The 21,858-nt window shown below is 36.7% G+C and overlaps 1 protein-coding gene across 2 annotated transcripts in view; it reads left to right on the top strand.

Annotated features, from left to right (window-relative positions):
• Positions 1 to 21,858, top strand: part of RELCH (RAB11 binding and LisH domain, coiled-coil and HEAT repeat containing) — an 88,751-nt gene that overhangs the window by 5,464 nt on the left and 61,429 nt on the right. For both annotated transcript variants that reach the window (XM_068396814.1, XM_068396813.1), the window contains exons 2-5: positions 11,041 to 11,130; positions 19,564 to 19,635; positions 19,744 to 19,799; positions 19,910 to 20,023. In XM_068396814.1, coding sequence (XP_068252915.1) covers positions 11,041 to 11,130; positions 19,564 to 19,635; positions 19,744 to 19,799; positions 19,910 to 20,023 — 332 coding nt within the window. The remainder of the gene's footprint in view (positions 1 to 11,040; positions 11,131 to 19,563; positions 19,636 to 19,743; positions 19,800 to 19,909; positions 20,024 to 21,858) is intronic.

Raw genomic sequence — 21,858 nt, 5'->3', positions numbered from 1 at the left:
TCTAGCATAGTGTAAAACTTCGAGTGATTAAGTAAAGGTTGTAGGCCTTGTATTTTTATTTATGGTGCATGTGCCTGAGATGTGGCACAAAGTATATTGAGTTTCTTGGATGAAAAGTTAAAAAAAAAAATTGTGGTTTTTTTTTTTTTTTTTTCTTTTTAAGACAGACCACGCTGAAAAAGCCCTTGAGAAATACTGAACTCTTTCCCCTGGTGCACCATAGGGGAGAGGCAATTTACTTCCTCCCTTCCTGAAATATAACGCTGCATGATGGTGATCCAACTGATTACTTTGCTGTTGAATTGAAGGAAATACTGTTACGTAAAAACTCACAGAATAAGAATTTCTTATTTATATAACAAGTACTTTTTCATCTTGGTTTGATATTGGAGGGGAGAGAGCTGTCAACTGTTTTGTCATTTGACAAAACTGTTGCAGTAAGAGAAATCATGGCAAAAATAATCATAGAATCATGGCTTGGTTGAGGTAGGAAGGGACCTCTGAAGGCCATCTGGTCCAATCCCCCTGCTCAAGCAGGGCCACCTACAGCCAGTTGCCTAGGGCCGGGGCTTTTAAATATCTCCACGGATGGAGGCTCCACAACCTCTGTGGGCAACCTCTGCCAGTGCTCGGTCACCCTCACATTAAAAAAAAAAAAAAGTGTTTCCTGATGCTCAGAGGGAACCTCCCATGTTTCAGTGTGTGCCCACTGCCTCTGGTCCTGCCACTCGGCACCACTGGGAACAGCCTGGCTCCATCCTCTTTACACCCTTCTTTCGGGTATTTATACACATTGATAAGATACGCCCTGAGCCTGCTCTTCTCCAGGCTGAACAGTTCCAGCTCTCTCAGCCTCTACTCATAGGAGAGATGCTTTGGTTTCTAGTTTCCAGTTTTAATTTTTTTTTTAATATTTTTTAATTCTTTATAGAATCCATGGGGACAGACGTTGTTAAAACTTAACTGGAAAATTTTCTACTGTCCTGAGATAAACGTAGAAATCGGGGAAAGACAAACATACTAGAATTAAAATATGAAGAAAACTGAGATAACGCAATGCTTGACAATTAAGATGGGTGTTATCTATACACTTTGAGTAGTCCCTCATCAAAGACAGCCATTTAAGGACTAGATTGATATAATTTTGCTTGATGTCAGAGAATATAACAGAAAGCTGGGTTACTGCGGAGAATGGAAAAATCCTTGTAATGCAAGTTAATTGATACACTTTGGGAAAGGCAGTGCTGCAGCATCAAGCATATGGAGTTAACTTGGTGCTGCTGATGCTTTCTAATATCTGCTGAAGCTGGCTGGGGTCTTGAGCTGTAAGAACTGCCTCTGTGCCATGCTTCTCCCTTAGCTTTTTTTGTTTTGGGAAGCTCTGGTAGTTCAAGCACGCTGCAGCACATATGTAGGGAGCCAGGCTGGGTTTGATGCTTTCCCCAAGGTCATATGCCCCTGGACCTCAGTGTTCACTGCAGCAACATTCAAATGGCTTTGTGCAGGGCCAGCTTAATATTTCAGACTCAACTAATTTGGATGCTGCCTGAGACTATCTATGCAGTAAGCCCCAACCCCCCAGAAGCGGTGTTTGCTATTGATATGGCTCTCCATGACATCGGCTCAGGTGCATCTATCTATATCTTAACCCAATTCAGTTACTTATGAGTGTGTTAGATCTTGCATCCTAGCACAGAAATATCTCTTTTCTACTCGTAATTTCATCCTTATCATGAGCTTCTGCTATGTTCCTGTCATGCTGTTGAGGGTTATATCTTTTTACTGCAATGTATCTGCAAAGTATTGGTTTGACATATCTGATTGGTTAATTTTTTTCTGCTGTTCTTGGCCAGCAAGCATAGATTAGTTTTCTGCAAGTAGCTTTAGGGTTTTTACCCTCATATACTTTCTATGAATTTTCATAGCTTGTTAGTAATATGAAGTAGATAAATGTATTGCTTATCTGTTTTCAGTCTGGTTTGGATTGCCCGTCATGGACTAGTATTATCTGATCTTCTTGAATGCCTGTTCTAGGTAATTTGTAAGTGGGTTGCTCTGACAGCTTGGAAGTTAATTTTATTCTAGTAGCTTTACTTAACTTAGTTTCCTTTTCATTTGATGATGATCTGAGGACGACTTTTCAGAACATACCAGCTTTGAAATTTCAGCAGGTCTCTTTGGGTAAGAACATCTGGGAGAGAGCAAAAGAGGTAATTGCAAGACAAGGATGATTGATTAGGTGCTTACAATTTAGTGCTTGATGCAATGAATTACTTTAAGGCTCTTAGTTCCATCTCAGAGTTACCATAGCGATGGGGAATGTCTTGATCTGGTAAAATTTACTCTGCAAGTTCAAATTGGTTTAAAAAATTGGTAACGTAAGTCTGTTTCTACCATAAAGGTTTTATGCTAGATCAGGTATGTGCTACCATGGATCAAGTTTGTTTTTCTGGCTGATCCAACACTGGTAAGCTTGGAACAAGTTGAAACATGTCAGAAGTTTTAAATGCAGCAGCCATTTAAGACTTCTCAAAGTAATATTGCTCCACAGTTGTTTTACGAAATTTGGTAAGGCTTAAAGAAATTTGCAGTGTCATTTATGGGGAATTAAATAGTTTAATTCATTTGTTAATATGTATTGCACAATATATCTGTTTCAGTTGCTACATAATGCAACCACAAACACGAACTGTGAATTGGTGATCACTTTTTAAAGGTTTAATGATGTCTGATTCTTTAATGTAGATAGGACTCCATTAAAGCTCTTCAGGTTTCTACATTATTCCACATCTTCTGTGAAACCTATCCCTCTTGCCGGCTGGTTTATTCACATACGCGTATGTGCAGTTCAGTACAAATATGAGGCTTAAGCATATGCAAGTAAATACAAGAGGAAGTTTATTCTTTCTCCCAGATAGTCTCTGTCCCCAGTTTCCTCGGCTTCTGCTGTTTTGTGCCTGTGATACTGTGCAGGACAGCTGAAAGGCAAGTTATTCAAGGACACGCTTTTCCAGAGCAGTATCTCTGGAAGAGAGCAGGCCATCTGTTCCATGGCCTTAAAGGCTAGTTCATTACAGGTCTTGAATATCTAAGGTAGGTAAAATACCTAGTCTGCTGACTGCTTTACCACCAACAGAAACAGATCTAATATATGTTTATACACTTGCATTTCCTCGGACTGAACTTCAACAGTTCTTTTATTGTGCCTGTAGCACAGAGAAAAAAGGATAAGTGCCAGGCTGGAGTAGTTTTTAAGGAAACTCCTCAATCGGGATCTGTTATCAGAGTACTTGCTGGTTTGCCTGTGTCTCTTTGAACCTAAAAATTAGGTTGGATGTCCTAAAGGTAAAGATAATCTGTACCCTATAAAATGTGTTGTACTGTTGTGCTTTCCAGATGTATATGAAGTTTTTTTCCAGCCGTTGATTTGCAGACCCTTTAAAAAGTTTCAGCTTTGATCTCCTTATGACATAATTTTCTTTTGGATGGAAAATTTTCTATCAGAGATTCCTCCGTACAAAAAGGATTCTGTGTATGTATTGGGAGGAGGACAACTCATCAGGAAAAACTTCAGTGTATTTTCTAAAGTTACATGGAACTACATCCTTCATTATCTTAAAGCTTGCCTTAGTAATAGCCCATGGGTTGTAGGTTGAAAAACATTGCAGTAGGGGGCTTCTTTAGCTTCTCACATTTCATCGATCTGACAGAGCATTTTAGAATTAGAAAATTTTGCTTGAATTCTCTCACATACAGCTGTAGCTCCACGGTTTTCTCACATTTATAATCCCCAACTACTTTCATTGTATGATAGTTCATAACATTTGAAGTCTAATTTACTGCCATATATTAAGGTGTAGTATTTTTAATTAATAACAAAATTAAACCTTAGCGATTCCCTATTTTAATGATTTTGTTCTACAAAACAAATTTTCGATGATCAGTTCAAGTACAGCTTATTTCTACAGCTGCAGAGAAGTGCGTCCTGGAGTCCTTTTTTTTTTTTTTTTCTTTTCTGGTAATAGCTGTCATGATGATGCTAAGGAATAATTTTTGATGTCCTCAATCATTCACTTATGTAACTTTCAATGTCTTTTTATTCAGAAGCTAGAAGGCATTAACCTAAGATGGGCTGTAGGCAGACTTGTACTTGAAACTGAACTGAGAGGCCCTGTTAAGGTTTCTCCCTAGTGAAATCCTATGTAGTGAAAATTTAACTTAGTGAAGAGAGTGTTGTTATTATCAAATAAAATTACTTCTGGTGGATCAAGCTGCTTGTGCAAGACTTCTAACACCGATGTTAAAGCTTTTTAACTTTCTCGAAAGTAAACAAGAAAAAAAGTAAAAAACCAAAGTTCATGTTTCTGGAAGCAGAGCTTCTGGAACTCTCCTTGGATAAGTATTCGGAGTTCTCTATATAAATCTTTTGTTGTATCTTGTAGCATGAACAATGTTCCATAACAGTTTTTTCCAAGCCTGTGGTATATTGCTCCTGTTTGGTAAGGCAGCAGTAAATTGCAAGTAGAACTGTATTAAACAATCGAGTATAATGCCTTCAAAGAGTGGTTTTTAGGGTTTTTTTAATGCAAAGCAGTGTTTTTTCCTTCTTCTCCAAATAGTGATGTGTGAGGGTGGATTCCTGAAGAGTCTAGATGATGGTTCTGTAATAGCATGATAGGCATAAGTTATTAGCCAGACTAATGGATCTGGGGCTTCTACTATCTCAAAAAAAGGTTGTATCTCCCTATGTTATGTGTGAGCTGTCTGCCTACAGCTGTTTCTTCCTACATATAACTATGGAATTCATGTAAAGCCTGGCTTAAACTGGAAAGGATTTTGTCCTACTATATGGAATATCCAGTGGAAAGAGGCTCTGATCTTGATTGGGAAGGGTCTGCTTTGCACTACATCTTGTTACATATGGATGCTAATCAAAACCAAATTTCCGGTAGCCAGTTATTTCTCTGATCAGTTAAAACATGATTAGCCAGCTATTTTCCTCATCAGTTTAAAATACAGCAACAGCCTTGTTTTAGGGTTACAGATGTTTTTCAGTACAAGTGAACACTTAGAGATGCAAAGTGGATTTGTCTTGTACAAGCACAGTATCAGTATTACTTCTTGAATTTCAAGGAAAAAGATGGAGTTCTTAGTCTTCAAATGCTCCATTTCGTTAATTGTTAGTACATGATGATATGATTTCCTGTGATCTTAAAGAAAATACGACAACTTACTGGCTGCTTTATCAGCTAGTAATTTTTAAAATCAATTTAAGTGTTTGCAAAGTAAATTCAAGTAGCTTCTAAAAGATTTAATTTTTTACTTTTTTTTCTTAGCCTTTCTATCAAGAAGTAGTATCACTTGGTTTGTCTATGTTTTTAGCTGATTTACAACGTTATGCTCATGTAAAGATTATTTAATAATGTATTTTTGTAGAAGTCTGCAACTTATTTTTGCTGAATTCATGTATCTGTGAAACTGTGAATAATATGATCCCTCTTGGTGTCCTTTCAGGTAAGCTGGTAAAAATAAACTTTTTACCATCAAAGCGAATGAAACTTAACCTAGTTCATATTATGTATGTCAGCGGAGGGGGATGTATCACCTTGTTTTGAGATTTTTTTACATTTTCCTCCTTATATAGTTATGCTCAACTTTCAGTGAGAGAGCTGAATATGCCTGGGGAGCAGAAGGTGTCAGCAGAAATCTGCATGTCATACAGGTGATAGTTCTGTGAATAAAAAAAGGAATTAAAATTCCTTTCCTCTGGAATGAAGCAATATTTTAAAAGATTGTATAAGGGTAAAAAGCAAAACATGGTAGTGATTTTTAATTCACAATTAACTGATTTTTAATTTCACAAATGAAATTAAAGCCATTGCATTTTTCAACAAATGGATTAAAAGCTTCTTAGCTTTGAGTATCAAATAGGAATCTTAGCTTTCTGATTTTGTTGATCCTTTTCCAGTGGTAGAGGTAAGAGACAAGAACTAGACACAGGCTCTCCTTTACTATTCCAATTGATCTCCTGGCATTTCACTAGTATGAGCTATGAAAAGCCTAAGCCTATTTCACCTGTTTTCTGTGCACCTGTGGCACTCTCTTGCTCCATATTGCAGTGATACACTTTCTGGAGCTGTTTATACCTCCTTGTCAAAACTATTCTTGTTATGTGGCTTTACCATTTCTGAGACATTACACTGACAGCAATTATTTTTTTCACTATTCACTAGGAAAGCTTTTAGCAAAGATTAAAAAGAGAAGTGTTTTAATTCAAAATAATAGAGAAAGAAATATAAAATCCATGCACAGAAGACTGTTGGTGAGAATGTGCATATCATGACAGCAAAATGGCTTCCCGCTGCTGTCACATCGGGTTTGTTTTCCAGAAAAGAAACAGAATTCAGCCAAAGTCTACTTCTCCTTTGGAGCAGTTTCCCCCTGCAAGATTCTGCTTTGATTATTCTTTGCAAAATAACTTAAACCTAAGATTTTTATTTTTTGTTAAAAAAATAAAGTGAAGAAATATACATTGTTTTCCTAAAAAAATTTTTTTTTTCTTTTTTCTTTTCCCATTTCAGTTCAGAAAGTAGTTCTCTTTTTCTGAAAGCTTTAGTTGAAATACTTCCACTCCGTGTACTGGAGTACAACTATTTGTACTTCAGAAAAACGGTGATGGTTCATATACCTTAGGTGAGCTACGTGGCTGAGCACAGCCCTTCCCTTGCTGATTCCTCTCCTTCAAACAGCCCTGCTCGTTTTCATGATGAATGAGACCGTTGCATTGCCAGCAGGGAGGTACCGTTTTCACCCTCTGATCCTTTGCTGAGCAGGTACATCCTTTATGGAAGCATAAAATTGAGGTTATGGGATGTTATTTTGTATTTTTCTGGATGATGGCATTAGTCTTAGGAGATAAGCCTCCAGTGATGACTGCCTATGAAGACAGTGGTAAGGAGTGAGGCAACAGACAGAGTAACCGCACAGTGACGTTTTAGGTAGGTGAAGCGATGGGGCCGACGTGTCCCTGTTCAGCTTTGGGCAGTCTTCAGCACAGCCCTGCCAGGCAGTGTGTGTGTGGCATGACTCTGCTATTGATGATATATCTGGCAGGCTTGCCAGCCCTCACCTTCCTGGACAGTATTTTCAGTTAACTGTCTCATTTGGCTTTCTCTTCTCACCTTGTTATCTCAGGTGATCCCATGGCTGATACCTTAGCAGGCTCTATTATAAGTCCCTCATTGCTGTTTAAGCTCGCTATCTAAGTTCCTGTGTGGCACGTAGCTCTGTTCCTTGAGAAGCTTCAATATGTTGTACAATAACAGCTCTAAAATTCACCTTGCCTAGTCCCAGTGGGGGAAGATCCAGGTCAGTAGTGCTGCCGTGGCATTTGATAGAAGCAGCAGGTCCCTTGGCTGCCCACTCTCCCCGTAGCCTTGGCTCCACAGGGAGGGAGACTTTGGTGTAGCCCAAGCAGGCAAGGGCCATGCGGCACTACAGACTTTGCAGTATGAGTGCAAGAAGGTGGAGCTACTACTTGGACCTCACCCAGCCTGGCTTTTAACCGCCTGTCTTTCTGGGTAGGTAGCGGAAAGTAGCCATACCAGCACTGAAGGCAAAGGGAGCAGGTCCCACATTGCTTCCTTTCCTGCTGCTTGAAACACCTGTTTCAGTGGGAGCTGTGGCAGTGCAACAGTGTCTGTGACTGGGCTGTCCCCATAGCTGGGACTTGGCAGGGTATAATCTTGGCACTGATGATTCACTGATGCCTGTGGAGTCAGTTTGGCCAGGAAATATCTTGGCCAGTTTGGCCAGGAGATACCTTGGCTGAAGCCCTTCAGCACTGGTGTCATCTTACCTTAACAGCAGAAACCACTTCCACATATTTTAAAGGCAGTGTCCTATAGCAAAGTCATGGTAGAAGTCTTGTGACATTATTCAAGCTAACCATTTAGTTTGGGTTGTGTTATGGAAGCTACAATTTCTCAACTGAGATTGAGTTCTGCAATATGTATTATCTGGTGGGACATTGAATTGAGAAGACACTTCTCAGTGTATACAGTTGTCTCTGTTAGTGTTTCATTTCCTTCAGCATTTATTTTGATATCTGTACACAGTTCTCTGTGTAGATTCAGATTTCCACCAATGCAATACATAAAGAGAGTTTTCATTTTAAAACTTATCTTCAGATTGAACAAAGTGGTCATAATAACTTCTAGCACCCAAATTGGCTTGGTTTAGTAATGACAGCATGCTTTGGGGGTTGGTGATAACTGGGGCAGGTACTTTTATAATGGGAAGGAGGATCAGCATTACTGAGAGAGGGAAATAATGGTAACAGGAAACAGGCCATAAGGCTGGTGCTCCTCAGCACATCTTCGCTTGGTTTAATCAATCTGAAACCTGATCTTTGTGTCTCTTTATAATACCAACCTGTATGTAAAGAGAGTGTCAGATTTTTGCTGTTATCATGAACACTCTAATGACAAGGAGAAGTCTAAATGGTGAATGTACAAGTTTCAACCCTACAAATTGCCGTTGTGCATGTAGACGGGGTGCTTAAGGCAGCTTTTGGGTGTTAAAATCATAAAACCCCTTAGGTTTATTTAGTTTCTATAAGGACCATTAAGGTTGTGAAAGTGATTGATATTCACTGGTTGGGAATTGTGAATTGTGGGATTTACAGCTGCTGGTATGATCTTAAATGGGTTCCACTGTGTACGTCCTGACACAGACTTCAATTACCCCATGTGTTTTTTCTAGACAGATGGGGGTTTTTTAAGAAGTTTCTGACTGCTTTGGCAAATAAGTTTGTGGTTAGTGGCTGGATTTGTTTTATCAGTTGTGGGGGGAGACCCTTTGCCTCTAAAGCATGCTGCTAGTCATATGAAAAAGGTTTTGTTGCTTATGGCTTTGAATGCTTCAATAACTATAATGTGGTTGACTTGACATGAAAATTTGAGCATTGTTTCTCTGATGTTACCTACTTCATAAGAGAAATAGAAAATTGAGCTGAGAACATGGCAAGACTGCAAGAGGAAGCAGAGTTGTATTCTGCTTTTGCTATAGCGATGCTATGTATGAGACTGGGTCACTTTTCTTAAACATCAGCTTTTCATTGAGATCTCTATTTGAATGTTGTCTGCTTCTTTAACTCAAGTCTTGAATTTGATTTCAAAAAATGCTCTTGTAGCTCCCAATGAAATAAATTGAAGGAGCACTTACTGAACAAGGTGTTGGGTGTTTTGAAAAGTCAGCTCTGAAGACTGTCATGCCATGCATGCAAAATCCATGTTTACTTTTGAACTTAACAACTCTAACTGTGGTTCCCCGTATATAAAATCTGGTTTATTTTCACAGTGATCCATTTTGCAAATACATTGTAAAAAGAAGAGTTTGTACTATACTGCTAAGCGCTATAGAAGAGCCTGGAGAGAATTGTTAAATCAGATCAGTATCTGAAAAAAATGCAGTAGATAAGACCAGAACCTGCGAACGAACAGCGAGTTTTAAAACTAAATAGTGAACAGAGACTTGTTGAGGATCAACAGTCTGTTTCATTGTGTGGATGACAAAGCATAGTCATGGGAAAAAAAAAGTGTGGTTAAATATAAACTGAATATTATCATATACTTTGCATCCATAAGACAGACAAGTTAGGGTTGCCAGGCACTTTAGTTTTGGTATTGTATGACTCGGCTAGAGTTGGCAAGTTCAGTATTCTCTATAGCTTTTCAAGTGAGTGTAGATGCTTTGCTCAGTCTCAGTCCAGGTGTTCTTATTTCAGTCTAGTGCTGGCCTGTATGTAGAGAAGGTGTCAAAAGATCTTAAAGGACAACTTAGGCTCAAACGTACAAAAAAGAAACTCATTAATAGATTTTTTCTTTTTTGGACACAATGCAGAATTGGAGGGGGGAATTTAAATACTTTCTATGATGTTAGTCACGACAGGATTTGACTGACAAGTGATGAAATTGCTTATATTTCCACTGACAGTTATGGGGTTTTTTGACAGCCAAATGGAATTTGTTTTTTGTTAATGTGACAACAGCTCTAATGTAATTAAAATTCTTTCTGAAGTGCTACATAGAAATTAATTTCAAAAGGAGGGGAAAGATACTAAGTTACTTATTATAATTTCTGCATGTTCAGAATTGTGTTAGTAATGTGTTCTGTTTGTTTTGGGTTCTGTCACTGAGTAATTTCTTTATGCATTTTTCTAACAAAAAGGTGAATGTGTGCTTCGATAGACTTGAAATTATCAAAATTGCATTTTATTTCGTGTTTTTTTTTTTCCTGAAATGAAAAATGTCAAGGTAAGATCAAAACCTTATGCTGGTTACTGAATTTCTTGAATTTTTTTTTATTAACAACTTAATTCTAGAATGTGAATATTACACCTGCAGTAGCATGAACTGTACTTACTTTGCTTTAATTTTGCTAGGTAATGCATTCCTTAATAAATGTTGTATTAAGTGAGTATGTACTGAAGTTAAGGGCTAGAGCAGGAGATTCATAGAAAAGTATTTGGTCATGTTAACATGCCTTAAAATGCTAAAAAAGGGAAAAGGGAGTAGCGTATTTGGGGCAGTTGTGGGTTTCTGTAAAATGGGAACAGAACTGCTTGAAACTCGTTGCAGAACAGTTTGTATCTGTTTGGTTTCTTGTGCGTGCTCACCTTCGTGTCCAAGCAAAGGTCCCTGGGCCTTGTGGAAATGGGGAAGCGCTGCACTGCACTGCTGCTCATCTGCTGTGGACAGGGTAGAAATGCTGCCTTTTGGGGAGCAAGGGTGAATTTCTTACAGTGTCTGTTCACTGAACTTGCTGTAATGCTGTATTTTTTTTTCAAATGTACTGACATACTCTTTACTTAGAGACAGACTTAGAAAATGCAGTAAAATTTCAGTTTTGCAGAACACTTACTTAGCCTTTGATTTATAATTTCTGAAATGAGAAGATGTTTTGACTTTCTCTATCAAAGCAAGTCAACTCTTCAGAAATTTTCCTGATATCTTTTTTTTTTTCCCCCACCTCCTTAAGATCGCGCTGGAAGCATTAGTACTCTTGATTCCTTAGATTTTGCAAGATACTCTGATGATGGCAATAGAGAAACGGACGAAAGAGTAGCAGGTAAGTTTTTTTTGTATGATTTAGGAGTCACAGAATGCTAACTTTACCGTTTGACTTGTCGTTTATAGCAGCAGTATATTTAAATGAACATTACTGAAGAAGACAAGACTTCACTGTTTTGGTTTAACTAGTCACTAATGATATAGTCACGTTTCAGACACTTCTACTATAATTACTGTAAATATTCACGCAGGTGTACTTCTGTATGATTCCACATGTCACCGGGGGTGGAAGCAAGCAGTGTACTTGAGAATTGTGCCCGGTTTTTGTCAACAGAGCAGTATCTTGGTATTGCCTACTGACTACTACTGTTTAGCTGAAACATGCTACAATATTCTGTGTAGTAGTCTGTGACTACTACATGGGTGATAGCTTTCTGATATAAAGATATATAGCAAGGCATCTCTTAAATATAGCTTGCATGCAGATCAAACAAGCATTACCGAATCCAGACTAAATTTGGGATTTTCTCAGTTCCGTAGATCATCTTTGCTACAAATCTTAATTGCAGTGCTTTTCTTCTTTCCCATTTGATTTCTTGATTGTATAAGATTGTTTCAAACAAGTGTCAGGGTTTTTTGCCTCTTGCAGTTGTTCTGAACTTAGGAGCCTGTGGCATTTTTATTTCAGGATTTATGATTATCTCACCAAGGGCAGAGACTGCTTTTCTCTTATATTTGGAATTAGTTAATAATCTCTTGTGCGTGTGAGCTGTATTTATCTAATCCAGGCTTTTTTCTAAGCTCAGATATAAAGTTACTCACAGCTTCTATAGAGAAACCTATAAAGCTCTCTAGAAGCTGCTGCAGAACTCTGTTTGCTTCTTGTCAATTAATACTGTTTGGTATCATGAGCACATGAAGGTTGTCCATGGTGTGATCTTTGTTCACGTAGTTTAGCTTTATGAAACCTGAAATGAGGCAAGCTGCTATGTCTCTGCTCCACACTGTTGCCTCTGCTCTGAACCATCACACTTCATCCTAGCAGAAATACTGTCACGTTCTTGAGCAGAGAAAGGCTGGTGAAACATAGTTCAGTAGAGGATCTTGATTCTGAAATTTCCTCTCTCAGTCAGTCTGAAATGACAACCAGTACTGACCCACGGAGAAGAAAGAAGTGTATTGGGAAAAATCTTTTTTTCTTACCCGGCCAGTGTTTCTGAGGTAAAGGACTGGATTAAATTCATGAACATGAAGCAGATTCAGGTATTTTGGTGCTCTGGTCTGGAACTATAGGTACTTACTGTTGTTTAATTTGTATGGAAACTTCCAGATTCTTATTACTATCTGACTACTGTCTTTTTCAAGATACATAGTCAGTTTCAAGGAGGAACTTCTTTACTTTGAGGGTGACAGAGCACTGGAACAGGCTGCCCAGGGAGGTTGTGGAGTCTCCTTCTCTGGAGATATTCAAAACCCGCCTGGATGCGACCCTGTGCAACATGCTCTAGGGGAACCTGCTTTGGCAGGGGTTTGGACTAGATGATCTCCAGAGGTCCCTTCCAACCCTAACCATTCCGTGATTCTGTGAGGGAAAAGTTGTAAATAGACAGCTAATCTTCTAAACAAAGTGTGTTTAAGGAACCAAGTATTTCTGAATTGTGTCCTGGAATAAAAGGAAGAAACAAGCAAATTCCAATTATTTTAATTTTTTCATCATCTTGGTAGATTTTTCCTTTTTCTAGCCAATATTTCTTGGCAATAGTATTATTGAGAGAGCTGGTATGATCTTTGCTTGGAGCTGTCTTTCATAGCTGAATTGGAGTGGAGATGCTTAGAGAAAGTAAAGACCAGTCAGAATTGAGATCCAGTGGAACCATTAATCTTCTGATAGAACATTAGTGACAAAATATTGATTACTTCCAGTATGAAATTAATATATCCTAAAATCAAATGCTAAATTTAATTAAGTACATCCTAAAATAGATAGAGATTTTTGAAGATTACAGTATATTAATTGACCACTGTCATACATAACAGACAAGCAAATTATATGGCAGGATGTTTACATTACATTTCTGTGTTCCTTTAGAGAGGTTTTTCCATGAGTTGTTAAAAAGTGACTTGAACAAAGAAAGACCAGATATTATTTCTGAATGTTTGTAAAGACTTGAAGTTTTCCAAAATATCTTATTTCTGCTTAAAATTCTGGTTCAATTATAATTGCTTAAAATCTTTTGCCTCAGTTCTGTTTAAAACCATCTACATAAGCAATAAACTTCAGAAAGCTAATAAGTATTTAATTTGCACGTAAAAAAAATATGTCAGTAGAGGTTTCAAAAATTTTTCATATCCAGTTTCTTCTTTGAACAAACTCTGTCTTATAGCTTCTGCTTTTGACGTAGTTCTTATCTGCAAGTGCACTTTGAAACATAACTAGAAGTCCATCCTGCTTATTTCTTCTCATTCTTTCTTCTCAGCAAAGAGCTTTGATGCTTAGGAGATAAAATTGTAATCTGTTGCAAAAGCTTGAGGCCATGATCTGATAGTCGTATTTTTCTTTTGATAGCTCTCAGAGTGAGGTTTGAATAGTTTCTGTTTGTAAATGCCTTTCTCATGCTGTTATCTTTGGTTTTTATTTCCATGATTTCCATATTAATTCCGTAGTCAATTGTCAAGTGAAGGACAGGAAATAAATGCACATCAGTCACTAAAAGAAAATGGTCCTGAGTCAGAAGGACTTTAAAACTGAAGTTATAACATATCCAGTTACAAATGCTTTTATACCATGGAAATGTTAGAAAGCACCAAATCAAAAAATGTGCATGTGTACTATCCAAAGCCATCATATTTTTTTTGCTGTGATGGATGGTGTTAGACTTAGCTGCCATATTTTTTTTGTTATTTTACCAATCCAAAAATTTCTGGAAGTTACTAGAAAGACTTGTTTGAAATGGATTTCAGTATTTCAAACCTGTTAGCCCAGTTCATTCCATCTGGCATTAGAATCAAAATTTGGCCTAGAAGCAAACATGTTTTGAAGAGTTGGTGTGAACTTGTTGCTTGGAAAATCTGATCGAAGGAAACTAAGTGAACCTCTTCTATACAATTATTATCAGCTTCTCTGAAAAGATGTAAGTCACAAAAGCTAGTCAGAATGTGGGAGAGCATGACAAAACTAATTGCAATTTAGAAAACATCGATTTTCTTTCTTATCTACCTGATATAAATATAGAGAGCTGTATAACAAATTGGATAATACATTTGTAATCCACGCAGAGTTTCAAAAAATACATGCACCCATAGAGCTTGAAATGTACTAGATGGAAACACCTTGTTCTCTAAGACTAGTAAGTCTTGAGTCTAAATTCACATGTTAAGTGCTGAAACACTTAAGTCAGTACAAAAGGATTTACTAGGCTTAGTAAACCTCCTCCAAATTCTCATTTTCATAAAACAACCAGAGAAACCTATTCCATTCCTGTGGAATAAGAGTACACTTAACTTGAACTCAAATACCCACAGCATTTGGTGTAAATAGGTCATCTGACATTCAATGTAAGGAACTGAATCTTCTGCAACATCTTAAATAGACCATGTACACAAGTATGCTTCTGATCTAAAAACCCTACTTTCCATAATTCAAAATATTTAGTATTGCTAACCTACCTTTGACATCTGCTGTTCTGAGAATCTGATAATTTTAGAAACACAGTGGTGGGTTTTCGATGATGATAAAATTAATTCTCATAAACTCCATTTCAGTCATTTGTGTTCTGAGATCTTCCTGCATTAGCATTGATTTCTGGCTAGACTGTGTATCTCTGATTAGCAGAATAAAATACTGTCCCTGTCAGGATTTGAAGGGAAGAGACAAGTTCAAAAAGCACTTGATTATTTTTGAGGATTTAATTTATCCTAGACTTAGGTTTGCAGTTTCTGCTTTTTATAGTCTTTTTGTTTATGTTTTTAATTAGTACTATTACTTGTGTGCAATCAAAATCAGAGGAGAATCTTAAAAAAACCCAAACAAACAAAACCAAAACACAAAAGGCACCTGTAATACAACAATCACTTGCTAACATTGTGTGTTCAATTTGTTCATCCTGGAAGTGGGTCTGGTTTTGTCTTCCAGTTTCCTGACTTAAGCCCTGTTAAGCAGTTGTCAGCGTCCTTAATTTCCATCCAGGTTAATAGTATCCAAGGGTTGAACTTGAAGATGAGTCTGCTGTAGTTCAGGTCTTATCTGTAGCCGGTCCTGTTTCAATAACTTAAAAGCATTAATGAGACTAATGAGTCAAGTATTGGCTTCCTGCTGTTAGAATGATAACAAGTTCTCTGTTAGCTTGCTTATGAACTCTCATGCTGATCATAATTTTTGTAGCTTGATAGTCATCTCTCACGCTGCAGTACAACTTTCTGGTTCAGGTCTATTTGTGTTATATCCTGAAGTGTTTCACACTGTCTGTAAATATGGTCACTTCTTTTCTTCTTACAACTTGTATCAGGGAAGTGGGAATTAGGAAACATCAGGTCTTGAAGTATATTGTGATAGTGGCTTCATTGCTAGCTATAGTCAGAGAATTTAGATTTCTTCTGATTGAATCAAACTGTATGCAAAAATCCATCAAACATAATGGGTTGTCATACATGTTTTAGAAGGCATAATTTAGGACATCTAGAGTTCTACATTTACTTTAGAAGAAGGAAGAACTGGAAATGACAGTTAAGAAACGAACAACAACAAAACTTATAGCATATGTCCACATTTGAGGAAAGCTAGGTAAGGACGAGAGCCCTTGATACTTAGTGGAGAACTGCTTTTAAAAGAAAATGCCAGAATGCCATATAGTGGCTTCACAACATAAAACTGCCTTTCTGCTGTTGTCTGAAGTACTTCAGATGGAAGTATGCAAAAGTCTGACAAGATAATTAATATGTAGAATGTAAAGTTCTAGTATAATTGGAAAAAATACTGCTTATACAAAAGTTAAGTACTGAAAATTTTTAGAAGTACTGTTTATTTATTTAACTTTTTGGCCTCGGCCCTACAAGACTGCTGTTCATGTAGATCTCAACTTGTTCAATATCCCAAACTGCAGCTTGTTCTTTATAGCGAACGTCTCAATCTATGGTTCAATAACTTACGAAGTCATTAACAAATGTGGGTAAACAGAATAAGATCCTTGAGAAAGCTCAACTTTTAAATTTCTAAGCTGAGCAGACAAGCCACCCACTTCTGGTGTACACTTCTCTTTTTAAGGTGTATTAGATCAGCTGCATGAGAACTGAAACATTTAAAAATTGCTAATCTGAAAATCTTGGTCTAATGCTTAGTTGCTTGCTGGAAAGATTCAGCTCTTTTAAGTAAGTCCTGATTTTTTTTTTTCAGAATGGTAGCTGTAGTGATTTGAGTTCTTTATAAAAAGAAAATGCAAGAGAGCCCCTTAAATGTGGAAGGAACAGTTTTCTCCCTTAAGGCAAAACAGATTGTTCAGAAATGCCCTTTTCTTGTAGGAAGCTTAACTGACCTCAGAGCTCTAAATTTCTGCTCTCTGCTTTCCTGATGGAGAGGAGAATCAGCTTGGTTCTTTCCTTTCCTAACCTGTCTGCAGCAAAACTCTTCAGTACCTTGTTCTTAAGGAGCTCCAGCTCCTTTCACCAAGTACTAGAAGGAGTTGTACATGTTATCAGTTCAGTCAAGCATGAAGTTAAACTTTAGCTGGCTTTATCAGTGCTCTTGAAGGGTTAACTTTGCTAAGGTACATAATCTTTTAGGACCGAAGGAGAGGGGGAGAGAGAGATCAGGTCATTTATTTTAAAAGTCAGTACTTGACAATGGTTACAAAGAAGGGGGTTAGAGGTTGCTTTTTTCGTTCAAGAGAATGTCATATCATCAACAAATGGGGATTTCCAGTGTTGATTTCATTAGTACACATGTTGAGTTAAAAATCATTACATATTTTGGCAGAAGGTTGCATTTCACTGTAGCTTCTAAAATAAAGAGCTTTTCATCATAATTTAAAATTTTATTGAAATTATGTTATAGCCATTTACAAATATTTATGCTTATGTAAAAAAAACTACAAACAAACTTCTTCAAATAAAAGCTAAATTGGTGACTGATTTAGATGCATCAAGGTTTGTATGGTGGCAATGGTAGTGGTGGCATTAGTAAGGCTAGGAGATGAGGTACAACTGTAACAACGCTGTGTTGTAGTAGAATTATGTGGCTGTTGTGACATGCTGCGAAGTGACAGCTTCTCAAATATACTATGTCCAGAATCTTCCACTGTATACAGAGAAACATGCAGCAGAGTAATCTACTTTTAAGGTTGAATGGGTAAAGTCCTAATGGCTTCTAAGAATTTTCAGCATCATCACAGTTCACTAAAAATTAATTCTTGCCGTCTGACATGGGTTTGTCTGACATGAGTTTTTTGGCTTTCTGCTCCTCAGACATGTCTTATTCCTGTTTTCCTTAATGGGATTCCTGAGTTTTTCTAGGTTTTTTTTGGTTTACTAACTTTTTTTTTATTATTTATATCATTCTAGTGCAGGGCACTCCTGATCTGCAACTGTTCTGGTCTTTGAAAATATCTTACAAGAATAAAATGTTAACATATAGTAATTTCTGTGAGAATAATTACTTAATTTGAATTCTTTACGATTTTCAAAAACTAACAAATTAGTAGCTTACAACATAGAATCGTAACTGTGAATTAGTAACTCAAATGCAAGGAAGCGCTAAAGTTATTAGATACTTTAGTACAAGAGCATTTTCTGGCTTTGTTGCACAGAAGTATTTGCAGATCAGCATTGCTGAATACTAGAGAGATTTTACATATTTTATTCATCGTATCCTCAGTTGCGCTTTTGTATCGCTGCAGTAAAATTCTGTGCATCAAACAAGTTACTTTCATGTAGCAAATGTGGTGTACTGTAGTTACTCCTTCAGTTTTTATGGATAAATGCAAACTGAGTGAATCTTTTTTTCCATGCGTGCTAATTATCAAAAGATTCTTAATAAAAGATGTTCAAAAGAAGAAACGTTTTCATTTGTAATCTTCAGTAGCATTTCTTACAAGCAAGAGCCAATGCAGTGTTTCTGTCATGCATTGTCCTCTGTGTAAATATTTCAAAATGCTATGTCAAATTCTTTCCAGGCAATGATTAAAAAACTCATTAGTATTTTCTTACTAAAAGCAGCTACAACATTTTTAGTTTTGCATGGGAATCAAATAAATAATCTATTTAGAATAGTTTAACACTTCAATACAGTAGCTGTTCCATGCTCATCTCTTCTAGTTCACGTACAAGAATCATTCTTTCTGGTAACAGTGTATTTGTCTGAGAGTTAATGAAATGCATGTAATTATCTGATAATTCCTTAAATAGGTTCTCTTAGATGATCTAGCTCTAAATGGCTGTAAAAAGAACATTAGCTGTATGTTTTCAAAGGTACAGTGTTTTAAAAGTTGAAGCCACAGTATACATATGACCTCAACATCAAAACATGTGAAATTCCAGTGCAAACAAAGCATTACTGGCCCTTTTTGGGGGAAATATTGGGACATGAGAAACAAGTAGGGAGGTGGGGAGGTGGAGCAGGTGATAATGGCAGCTAGAATCATGTATTTTTGAATCTCTGAAGCTGACTCTAGATAACTGAAAGTGTCGTATAGTCTAGAGTCACTGGAAACTTTTAAGAATAACGGAGGAAGGACATTTTTGTTGCAAGCTTCTCTGTAAGTACGGTATGAGAGCTGCATATTTTGCTTTTTTTGGTCTTGTACATCTCTTAAATGTATTCAACTAAATTAAAAATCTTAATCAACTCTAGGGTATTCCTAAAAATCCACTATTTTTAAATAGTGATTTTAAACAAGATTTTTTTTTTTTAAGTAGTAAAGTATGTTTCAAGTTCTGCCATTTCAAGTAGTAAAATTTCAGTGTATAATTTTATTTTCAAAAAAAATCTGTAGTCTCAGTGGGACAGTACATTCACTTCATGGTTTAAGCTTTGCTACATGGAGACAGCTTCCTCTGCTGCCAGCATGTATTTGCTTCATTTAGATCTGTCCTCTAATTGCCTGCATATTCTCCTTGCACCAAAAAATCAAAATGTTTGACAGTATCAGCTGATTGTAAGAGTGGAGAAGAAATAACAAGCATTTCCCAGTAATATGCAAACGTAAAAGCAAGGAAAAAAAAAAAAAAAAAGACCCCAGAACCCTACAGCGAGTCCTTGTCAGACAGCTTGAAATTTTGATTTAGCTAACTTAAGGCCAGTGAAACTATGGAAAATGTTCACCAGTTTGCTTTCAGACCAACTCTGCTGCATGTGTTCATAAGTTCCATAAAGATTGCATGCTTTCTGTTTAATACAAACTGTATATTTTTTTTCATACCCATCCTTGCTTTTTATATTTTATTTTTGTTTCCCTTGCCTTGGTTGGATGCCTGTGTGTGTTTAATCCAAATCCCTGTCCAGTCCTGGAGTTTGAACTACGGAAAGCCAAGGAGACCATACAGGCCCTCCGAGCCAACCTGACTCAGGCCGCAGGTGGTGTACATAAACCTTTTCTTAAGTCTCTACTTTGAACAATGTAGAAGTAGCTGAGCTCATCCTGTCTGAAAGAGTAAAATGTAGTTACTTTTTTTTCCTCCCCAGAAAATGAAGTTCCTTTGCAGGAACGAAAAAATTATAAATCAAGTCCTGAAATTCAGGTAGGTGGCTGGTGATAACTGAGCTTTGCATGGACTTTAAGACGCTTATGCTTCCGTAATTGGAAGGAAGAAAAACCAAAGATGTAGTGTATTGTTTTCTTTTTTTCCAGGAGCCAATCAGACCTCTTGAGAAGAGAGCTCTAAACTTCCTAGTTAATGAATTTTTATTGAAGAATAGTTACAAACTTACATCAATAACATTTTCAGATGAAAATCATGATCAGGTAAAGTTTTCTTGTGATTTTTTTTTTTTACATGCCTGCTTTCCATATCCTGATCTTGTCATAAACTCAGGTGATCTTAAATGATGTTTCCTGTGCATGTAGTTCACTTTATACCTATGAGTATTCTAAGAGTTAAATATGTTAGTTAGCATTTTCATATATAACCCATGGTTTGAAAACACAGCACTTTGAGGAGTATTTTCCCAAAATTTGTAGGAAGGAGACAGAATGGTTGTATTCTTTAAAGGAAGCAAAACAAGAGGAAAAATACTGTGAGTTATAGGTACTTGTACACTCTCCTGGATTCTGATGGACATTTTCAGTTAAACTCAAGGATCTGGATGTAGTAAAATTTTAAACGTAATCTTTTCCTTAAATCATACTCAATTGATTTGTTCAGGATATACAATATACTCATTGTTTGTCATCTCTTGGGTATATATATATGTGTATGAGTATACTTAATCGTACTGTGGCATTGAATACAGTCTTGGAGAAGCTCTCGGTAATAAGGTGTTATCTTAGATATTTCCAAACATAGCTGTGCTTTGATACGCTTTTCTTAAGATGATCAGTTTTATGTCTCTCTCGGCTTGCATTTCATAGGAAAAATTTCTTCAAACGTTTGGAAGGTTCTGATTACATTATGACTGTTACTGGGTGAACAAAACACCCAGTGACATCAAGGCCCAATATATATTCAGCACAAAACTGGAATATTGCCAGAAGAATTAAATATTTAATTCAATTTTAAATATTCAGCCAGTTCTGTCTGTAATTAGTTCTATATTTTTCCTACAATTCATATCCTAATCTGTAAAGAAAATGTGTTGTTAATTAAAATTTCTGGATCATCCACTTAAGATCTGAGTTTAACAGTGCTAGGTTTTATACAAATACTTGTGAGGATACAGCCACGAAAAGAGAAAAGATGAATAATTTATCCTTTTTATTTGTTCTCAACTGAAAATGTTTTGTGTTATGAGACAATTAGCAAAAAAAAGGGAAAGTTCTTAGTTCTAAAAAAGTAAATATAAACATACTGCAATTAGCATATAGAAATGCACATTTTGTTCTAGTTTATTCACATCATTCTTTCAGAAAAGTCTTTCTTTGAATAGGTGTATGTAACCAGACTATGCAAAAATATAGTGAAAATTGTGAACAGTAGGAAAAAAGTAAAAAAAAAAAACAAAAAAACAAAAAACACCACCAAACCAAAAAAACATGCATGAAATCTAGTGTCATTAAAGAGACCATCACAATTCCTGTATAACAGTGCCCATGGTTATTTATATATACGGACATGGAATAATCTTGTAATAATAGAATGGTAATATGTCAATGAGAAGGAAGGATGTATAGTGATGGTTTGAGACAGGAGGCCATAGTATTGTTTACACCTCTACACAATTAATACACTTATGTCCAAGTTTCACTGAGAATATTCACCTGGTCCATCAGTCATCTACAGAGCTATTTGATTGTCTGCTTCTGGAAAATTACACCTGTACTTGTGAATGAGATGGGAACGAAATGATACCCCTATCAGTAGAAAGCCTTGTATCACTGCATTGGCTTCTGCCAGAATTTGATCAACATTATATCTGATTCTAAAAATTGTTCACATCCTAGAAAAAAAAAATAAATCATGATCTATGTGTTTTTAGAAGGTCTTCTCTTTAGTACATTACCTAGAGCTACCTTTAGGGTGAAACCTTTTGGGGGATTGGACTAGATGATCTTTTGAGGTCCCTTCTAATCCCTAACATTCTGTGATTCTGTGAAACTGCTTTGGGTCATGAAATGGATCCTTTTTCTACTTTTGTTTCTTG

The sequence above is a fragment of the Nyctibius grandis genome, chromosome 3, assembly GCF_013368605.1.
Source record: "Nyctibius grandis isolate bNycGra1 chromosome 3, bNycGra1.pri, whole genome shotgun sequence".
Lineage (NCBI taxonomy): Eukaryota > Metazoa > Chordata > Aves > Nyctibiiformes > Nyctibiidae > Nyctibius > Nyctibius grandis.
This window is presented reverse-complemented; position numbering and strand designations above follow the sequence as displayed.